Below are 9582 nucleotides of genomic sequence, written 5' to 3'. Positions count from 1 at the left end.
ATGGCGTGTACCTAATTGCGCCAATTGCTACAACTATCAAGTTTTGTAAATAAAAAAATCCTTTAAGAAAATATAGGCAGTCGACAATTCTCCTTCCGGGGCTTTAATTTCTGTTTACTATAAATAGGTTCCTTCCAACTACAAGTTTACAGTTGCGGAAATTGAGTCGGCACTTTGGTTCTCAAGGAGAAGTGGAGATGTCGAGTGTTGCGTTATGGAATTCTCTCGCCACGAACGGTTTGCCGGCTGCTGTTTCAGCAGCGCCGGCGCGCCTTAGTCCTCCGCCACTTTCTGTCGTTTCTGCTTGCCGAGTTTCTCATGTGAGGAAGCCTCAGGTAATTACAATCTGTCATCGGCCAACGCGGCCTTCCTTCCTGGTGCAGGCTGTCGCAGACGACGAGCTGGGGAGCGAGAAAAAGGCTCTGAAGGGAGCGCTTGGGGGTTTGGCAGTGGTTGAGGAGGAGACGAACGGTGCGGCTTCCGTGATTCCTGAGCTCAAGCGAAAGCTCATCGATCAATTATTCGGAACGGATCGGGGATTGAAAGCGACGAGCGAGACGAGGGCGGAGGTTAATGAGATCATCTCACAGCTCGAGGCCAAGAATCCTACTCCTGCTCCTACCGAAGCCCTAAGCTTGCTCAACGGCAAGTGGATCCTCGCGTAAGATGAAATTGCTTCCCCTGTGTGTGTGTGTGTGTTCTGCAATTAGGTTATGTTTTGGTGTCGATTGATGTTGGATTAGGGCAGGTACACGTCCTTTGTGGGGCTTTTTCCGCTGCTGGGGGCGGGGAGCCTCACCCAGCTGGTGAAGGTGGATGAGATTTCTCAGACAATCGATTCGGAGGCGTTAACTGTTCAGAATTCGGTGCGGTTCGTAGGGCCTTTTTCTACCACTTCAGTCAGCACGAATGCAAAGTTCGAAGTACGAAGCCCTAAACGTGTGCAGGTAATTGATTCTCTTCTTTTTCTTTCATCCTAAGAAACCTCGGCCGGTCACATGGGAATGTGGGACTAGATCCAAGTTAGTTAATTTAATAATTTATAAATTTAAATTTAATAAATGTCGTGTTAAAATTTCAAAAATTATTTGATTACACATTTAATAAATTCAATTCTTTTAAATCAATTTCTCATAATTAAGCATTAATTAGTTTATTATTATAACAAAAATTAATTATTAAATTTCATTAAATTGAATTTAAATTTTATTTAATAATTTTATTAAATAATTTGAATAATAAAATATTTTTATTTATTATATAATTATTTAACAATTACAAATAAATTTATTTAATTTTAATTAATTTGATAATATATAAATTAATTATTAAATAATTAAATTAATAAAACTACTTCAAAACAAATAGGGGCAATTAAATACATAACTCTAATAGTCTGTTTAGGGCAGTTTGTACGTTTCAGGATAAACTGTTTATTCTGAAACACGGCCCGCGGGCCGGCCGCAGGGGTTGACCAGCGGTCTGCATTTAGTGTGAAATCTCAAACGCAGTTTCAGATAAGCTGATAAAACGTGCAAACCAAACAGTACGGAGCCGCCCACACTTATAACTAAAAAATATTAATATTTATAAATTCAGCACTTTCTTTCATGTATTTTATAAAACCTCAACACATATTTTTTATTTTTTTATTTTTACTAAATTCTCAATTGTTTAATGATAACAAGGCAAACATGTCAGATAGTTCCAATATATAACTGGGTGTTTAGATTTTATAAATAATAATCTTTCAGGTGCTGTGTATGTCAATATATAATTCAATTAAAATCAGAAACCTCTGCCGTTGCCGTCTCTGCGGGAAACCCTCACCATGCAGTCTGCCCCTCTCCCGGTTTCCAAAACACTGTCCCCCTCTTGCGTAAAACCCTCGATTATGTCCCTACCCCCTCCCCAGCTTCACCCAAAACCATCGTCTCAGGGACCGAACCCTCGTGATACATTCGCGATAAGAGTTAAAATGGAAGGCAACGAGGGGATCGCTGCGTACAGAGACCCGAAACTATCATCTTTCACCCCCTTCCACTCCGTTCCTACCCGAAACTGTAACTTCACATTTTCATTTTTAGGCGAAGTGCCGATGCAGCTGTGTGGAAGGGCAGCTGTTTCTGTAAAAATGACCATTTTACCCCCTGAAACTAACTGATCTTAATTCATGTTTTGCGGTGGGGATATAAGACAGCGTAAGGTGTTGATTCAATTTGTTTAGTAATATGACTAAAAATCTATTTGCAAAATAAGGTTAAAAATGTTCTTCTACAATTTGTTTACTCTTAAAATTCATTTTAGGTTCAATTTTATTTATCTGGTGTAGTTTTCTTCATAAATGTTAGTTCTTTATTTATTGATCCTACAAGCAAGCACAAAATAAGCAAGATCCATTTAATTATTTTCACCATTCTTTTCCAACCAAAGAGGATCTCGAAATTTGATTGAGGGAAGAAGAAAAGACAGTCTTTTAGGATATAAGTCCGGCAAGGAAGGATATTTTGAGGCTTCAATATATTTTGACACTTGAATATTTAAGATTTGAGTGCAATACATTGCCAGAAAAATCATGGTCCCCTCTCTTCTCTAGTTAGAAGACGAAATGCAAAGCTAGAGCCCTAAAACCATGGCATGCCGCCGCCCATCGCTACCTCCACTCCCCCCCTTCCAGCTTTCGATGCTATCATCCACTGCGACTCCCTCTTCCGCTTCATTTCCCGCACCTGTCGCTTCCTCTCGCGCGAACCCCTCCACATCATCTCTCTATCCACCGCCGGTAAGCTTCATCGCGAGCTCGGCTTCTCCAGTCCCCGTGGGGTCGCGGGGTCACAGGGTAGGGGCGTGCGAGTAAAAAGCCAAAGGTAGAATGCGGGCCGCGGAGTCGAACCCGCGGCCTGCTTTTAGCCCAAATTGCGCCGCACCGTGGATGCCCTGCCGGCCCAAACATCTCATTTTTGTGACCCCCCGCCGAACTGCAGGCACCGCGCTGCGCCAAACGAAGCCTTAGATTTACCTTAAGGGGGTGTTTGGCTGCAAGTCCTATTCAAGTTAAATAGGATTTACTAAATCCAGTAAATTAGGATTTATCAAATCTAAAAATTATTAAATCTTAAATGATGTTTGGTACAATTAAAGTTAAATCCAATTAAATTCATTTGATTTGTTTGACATAAATCTATCTAAAATATTTCTTTCGTGCACTAAATTCGTTAAATCCAACTTATAAGTGGATTTAGTAAATCCAAATTTAATAAACGGAAGAAGAAAAAATTGGATTTAACTTAATGACGGATTTATCTAACATATTTATTGTGTTTGACTGAATTTAGGTTAAATCTAACTTAAATCCTCTTAAAAGTATCCTAAATCCTCTTAAAAGTATCCTACCAAACAACCCCCGAGTATGATTTGATAAATTTGGATTTATTTTTTACGGTGAAGTTAGCTAGCGATGATGGAATAAATCCGCTTCTCTCCCTAATTTAGTAAATCCGTTTTTACGTCAGGAAAGAGATGAAACATGGGAAAATAACCTACAGAACGCAGAGAAATTCATTTTAACGGAGCGTTGGATTTAATCATTGGTTTTTTGGTGTTTTGTTGCATTTAAGAGAAATCCATCCTTAAATCCTATTATTAGTATACTATCAAACACTACATAATCCGCCGATTTGCAGAATTTAGTAAATTTAGGATTTACGGTTTTTGAAATTCAGATTTCTCAAATCCGTGGCTTTATTTTGTCCAAACTGATCGTCTAACATTAGGTTAAATCCAATTTAAATCCTGCTCTAAATCCGTTACCAGACTGCTCCTTAATTTTATTAATTTCTTTTCTCAATTGTAATTGTTGAATCCATGCTTGCTTGTAAAGCACACCTAAGGAATAGAGTATATAAAAGTGAGAGAGACGTAAGAAAAGAGACTAGATTAGCTCGAATAATCCATTAGAGTTTTACTTTAGAAATGACTCTATTTATAGACTAAGAGGATGTGAAGTGTATAATTTTTTGCCTTCTTCTTTTTGGAATAAAGACATTATAAGACATTTTAGTCATAAATAAATATATGAATAAAATAATGAATGAATAAAATAAAATGAGAAGGCGTCTCATATTTGGTTGTCTCATCCTTTAGTCATATGAGGTTGAGTCTTCGACCGATTTATTTGAGGGTCTTCGGTCGGCCGAACTATAAGTTTTTGGTCGGCCAAATTATGGGCTTTTAGTCGTTCGAATTGAGGGTCTTTGATCGTTCTTGTTATGGTTCTTTAGTTGCCCAAGATATGGATCTTCGGTCGGCCAGATTATGAGCCTTCGGTTGGACAAGCAATGTTCCTTCGGTCGGTCAAGCTATGGACTTTCGGTCGGCTGACTCTCCTAATCCGATTAGTAATTACCGTTTCCTTTGGACGACACTTTTATTGTCAAGATGAGGCTAGGTTGTCGGCTAGATGACACTTTACCATAATCTAACAGGTTGCTCACCCATTCAACAGGAAAGCCTCTAGGGAGATGTTTAGGTATCGTATTAGGTGCTAGTATCCCGTGAAAACCCTTTGAGGTTCTTTCTGAGATGAGACGATTCGTGGTGTTGTTTTGAGAGGCTCGACGGTTCGCCTATCTTGGAGGATGTCCCCCAGTTCTTGCTTGGAGGGGTTTTTGTTCAACAGGCTCTGTAGACTTTCTTGGAGTGGCATTGATTAAGCATTAGATGTTGATGTGATTTTTGACCTTTTGTGGGTCATCTTTGACCACACTTGTCTTTTAGACCATAAGATTTCTCTGAGATTCGCACTGTCACATTATCGGTGTACAAAAGTTTAATTCGTTGCTTGATGGTTGAATTTCAAGGGACACTGTTTGGAAGCAAGTTGTGTTTAATCTAACATTCTACTATGGAGGTTGGCCGGTCTTGGACTTACGGTTTGGCTAGGCCAATTTAGGATGATGTTGAAAGAATCCGTCTTGAAATAGTTGCCCTAACGTGGCCCTCAAACTTTACCGGGAAGATCGCACAAGGAGCATGAGAGCGGTGTTATAAAATGGGTTTTGGGCTCAGTCTATGAACGAGATTCAACGGGTAAGAAGAGTGGGGACTTATAATGCCTTGATCACCCCATTTATAAGCGCAGACACATGCTACAAATGTAATGATATTGGAGAATTGCCATAAATGAAAAGACATTGATTGCAATATCTTATAGCTGTATTTAGCTTACTATAATCTGGCATGGCCTCGATTCCATTTAGCTATTTGCCAAACTAGCTTATTATTGTCCTGTCCTCTGGGGGGAAGAGGATGAGCTAAATAGGAGTCATCCTTTAGGGATGAGGATGAGATGCTGACTTCGACAGTTCTTGGAGTCCCCTATTCGATGTTGTTCGGTGGCCTTTAGGCTTAGTTTCATACCCGTCTTGTCTAAGATCTGCTAGTTAGTCCACATGACCCAGGAGAGTTGGGTTTCACAAGAGTTTTCCAACTCTTTTGTCTTTCCAAAGAGCATGAAAGTGAAGGCCATTATTATCTCAAGGTGCCCCAGCTTCCTTTCAATTAGCGCCTAACAAGTTGTGATCATCAGACCCCTCCGAAGTCCTACATGACAGTGACTCTTGAAACTGTAAGCAATTTTCTTATGTTGTTTTACTCGGATCGTGCATTTGGTCTATTTAGAAGTTTTGGTTTATGATATGACTAAATCGATTAAGTTTTATTATATGATTCAAAAGACTAATTTGACCAATTATTTATAAAGCCAGAGTAATTTGAACTGTACTTTGGTTGGTTCGATCACTTTGTTCGGTTACAGATGTAATGAAATATAATTGACTTGAACAACAAACCTATTTATTTATAGTTTAAATAACATTTCTTGAGAAAAACACCAAATCAAGTTTATAATTTTGTCATTCGAAATAAATGATTTTTAAATTGAACTAATTATTAAAAAATAAGGAAAATTAAAATGACATATAATAGTCAAACCTATATTTTAAGAACCAAATCAAACCATCCAAATAAGGTCAATTCCTTCAGTTTTTTAATTTTATCTAAATGATGCACACTCCCAGGTTTTAGGACTGTAGCTTTTAGTGATTTGTGTTTGTGACTCCGAGACTATACTAATTACTAATTTGCTTCTTTGGCAGCAACTTTCCTTGGATTGTGCTTGTATGCCCAAATAGGCCATAAATAAACAACATATCAGGAAACACCTGGACGTTTGCAAAATAGCTTGGAAGGAAAAATGTTAATGCATAATAGAAACCCTTAAGCATTAGCACCCTTCACATGAATAATTGGCTAAGTACATTGTAAGTAAAGAAATCCAAGAGCTGAAATCTTAACGTTTCATGTTGTTAATTCTATTGATAGATTTTTAACATAGTACAAACCTTGAGTAGAAAATCAAAATACTAGACAATAGAACCTGTTCGCCATTCGATCGAGATTGCAAGCATGTATAAATTTAAAATATGATACAATGGCGATAAGAATCAAATGAGACAATAGAACCCCTTATAATTGCAATAATTAATAATGAAAAATCTCCTCTCCAAAGGTCATTTGTGTGCTATTGCCAACAGAACTATGAAAAATCACTTGGTCTAGATCTGATATCTAATGACAAATTTAAATAGAATCATGCCCATAAGCCTATTAATAAGTGTATTATATGCAAATGATTCCATATATAATATCATATCTCAACCAAATGCATGTTATTTAATCTAAGAATGTAATAGTTCATCTAAACTTTTATTAATTACTTCAATTTAAGCTGAATTTTACTCTTTATTTATATAACACTTTAATGTCATAATCACATCAAAATATGTGCATGAACTTACAGGGTTTACTATAGAACAGCTAATCATAGTGTTACTTGGAACATATTGTTGAAGTATTTGGTGTTATATAAATAAATATCAAAGTTTAGTTGTTAGATGTGTAATACATATGAATTGTGCATTTACATACATACCACCTAATGCCTATGTATTTATATATTTAACAACTAAACCTTGCTTAATTCTTTTATATCACTTCAAAAATACCACCATTTTTAACTTCTAAAAAGCGAAAAACACCTTTTTTTTTCATGCACAGTTTGGGTGTTATATATGTAAATACATAGGAATTGAATGGTATCTCTGTAATATTAACAGCGTTTCTGTGATGTATTTCCTTTAGATAAAATTTGAGGAAGGCATCGTAGGCACACCCCAGCTGACAGACTCCATTGTTATACCCGAAAAGGTTGAGATCTTTGGGCAGAACATAGATCTCTCCCCATTTAAAGGCGTGATTTCTTCCTTAAACAACACAGCGTCGTCTGTAGCCAAGACCATCTCCAGCCAACCCCCCCTCAAATTCCCCATTTCTAACACCAACGCCCAGTCTTGGCTCCTCACCACCTACCTGGACGATGAGCTCAGAATCTCTAGGGGTGATGGTGGCAGCGTCTATGTGCTTGTTAAGGAAGGCAGCCCTCTCTTGGGCTGAGGAGCACCGATTTCTATTGTGTGAAGTGTTAAATTTATGTTTTAGTCGGGATAAACTTGCGCTTATATTATGTTTTCTTTTTTAATATCATGTGATGCAATAGTTTGTGCTTTTATTGTTTTGGTTTGGCTGATGGAAATGCAATTTCAGTTCATGGAACATATGAAGTTTGATGCAAATGCATGGGCTTCCATGGCATTGAAATTGGACAACTTTTGTGTTAGGATATTAGGGATAAAAAATTAGATGGAGTGGATTGGATTTATTTTGAGTTAATTTAATTTATGATTAAGCGGATAAAATTTATATATATTTTCAAAAAAAAAAAAAAAGGATTTGATATATTTTTTTTATCAAATAGTTTTTTTGGATGATTTTCTGGTTGATTTATTTATTTATTTATTTATTTCATCATGGAGTGAGGCAAATTTGACAAGCAAATTTAATAACCTTGACTGATTATGTTTGGCATTAGAATAAGGGTTTGTTTGGGGTAGCTGCAGCTTATTGAATAATCTGCTGATAAGTTAGGTACGATAGCTATTAGAAATTTTTATTTTTTTGGAAAAGCCAAACCCTGACAGAAAGTTGTCACCGCATCTAGATAGATGCGGTGTAAAAACGTTGTTTTCAGCGTTTTGTTCACCCTTAAATTAAATCCCATTATACCAACTTAACTTGTGAGTCTTGTTTCTATCTCAGTCATTATTCTAACTTAGTTTGATTTGCCCTACATCTATGAGATTAAAATCTTTTTTTCTTTTAATACATCCTCTTATGAGCCAACTTATCTATTACGAATGAGAGAAAATAATATTAATTTAAACTAATGTTATAATAAAATGATTGATTAAGTATGTAATTATGAGATAAATGATAAGAAATCATTTGATGTAAAATATAAAATATTATTTTATAAATTTGTTTAATGGTGTAAAAATAAAATTTTGAATTTTAATATATTTGAATATATTTTATATTAATTATTTTTTAAATGAGATGGCTCACGAATCATAGAGTCAAGTTGGGGTGGCTTGAGCTTAAGTTCTTAGCTTATTGAGCTTAGTTTACAAGCTACTTATCAAGTTGAGCTCAAGTCGACACATTACATGGCTCAATTAAACCCCAAATAGGAAGTTAGAAAACTAGACGCAACATGCACGAGTCAAAAGGATTTGGTGTATTATGGGAGATTAGAAGAATAGCGATAGTGGTCATTAAGACTTCTAGTTATTGGAGCTTGCACCATCTTAGGGTTTAGAGAGTTTGTATTTGAATGGATGAAAATGAGTTATTTATGAGTTAGGGATGTACATTTTTACCATCATCTAAAACAAATCCAAATATATTTTTTTTTCTTTTTAACAACAAATAAATTAGATTGCGTAACTTAATTATTAACTATTTAAACATTTTGTCTCGTGCTTAGTAAGCTCAATTCTATTAAATTATAGAAACATAATGATAAAATGAAAGTTCTACTTATACATTTAATAAAACCAAAATTTATTTATCCCTCATTGCTATGTTTCATAAAAGAATAAAAGAAAATGAAGGCTTAGTGTTTGGAGGGAATTTTGAAGATTGGAGAAAAATGGAATGAGAACATGTTGCTTTGAGTTACACTACAAAGGCAAATTATTCTCACCTTAATTTTAAAACAAGATTCTCTTTTTTGATGCATCTTATCAATATGGTATAACGAAAGAAGTATTTTGAATGTGTGGTAATAGAATTATGATTATGTACATTAAATTCATGATATTTTTAAATTTTAGTAAAAATTTATGTGGATAAACTCTTTGAATGTGTGGTTTCATTATGATCTACAATAAATTCTTTGAATGTGTGGTTTCATTATGATCTAAAGTTTCAATGGGTTACAATTCATACTTTATTGAATAACTTTCTTAATTAACCACTTGAGCTAATGTAGGTTGCCTTAATTTCTTCTGCTTTTAATTCTATAGCCAATAACCATCCTTTAACACCACATAGTAATTTATTTGTACTCAAGTATTTAAGATTTCTAGTAGAAGATATCAAAATACTTGTTAGTAGACTGAGTAT

General features: G+C 35.7%; 1 protein-coding gene across 1 annotated transcript; it reads left to right on the top strand.

Annotated features, from left to right (window-relative positions):
• Positions 1-166: 166 nt before the first annotated feature.
• On the top strand, positions 167-7627 carry LOC110024024 (chromoplast-specific carotenoid-associated protein C1, chromoplastic-like). The gene is made up of 3 exons (XM_020723742.1): positions 167-661; positions 749-947; positions 7201-7627. The coding sequence occupies exons 1-3, from the start codon at positions 198-200 to the stop codon at positions 7510-7512; spliced, it is 975 nt and encodes a 324-aa protein (XP_020579401.1). The 5' UTR covers positions 167-197; the 3' UTR covers positions 7513-7627.
• The last annotated feature ends 1955 nt before the right edge of the window (positions 7628-9582 follow it).

The sequence above is a fragment of the Phalaenopsis equestris genome, unplaced genomic scaffold (assembly GCF_001263595.1).
Source record: "Phalaenopsis equestris unplaced genomic scaffold, ASM126359v1 Scaffold000002, whole genome shotgun sequence".
In the NCBI taxonomy this organism is placed as follows: Eukaryota; Viridiplantae; Streptophyta; class Magnoliopsida; order Asparagales; family Orchidaceae; genus Phalaenopsis; species Phalaenopsis equestris.
Note: the sequence above shows the minus strand (reverse complement) of the source record. Positions and strands in the feature narration are given on the sequence as shown.

Bases quoted from the DNA above. Each gene is read 5' to 3' on its own strand.
- LOC110024024 (XM_020723742.1), top strand. From the start codon at position 198: ATGTCGAGTGTTGCGTTATGGAATTCTCTCGCCACGAACGGTTTGCCG. The intron at 662-748 runs GTAAGATGAAAT...GGATTAGGGCAG, and splicing joins AACGGCAAGTGGATCCTCGC to GTACACGTCCTTTGTGGGGC. The intron at 948-7,200 runs GTAATTGATTCT...TATTTCCTTTAG, and splicing joins GAAGCCCTAAACGTGTGCAG to ATAAAATTTGAGGAAGGCAT.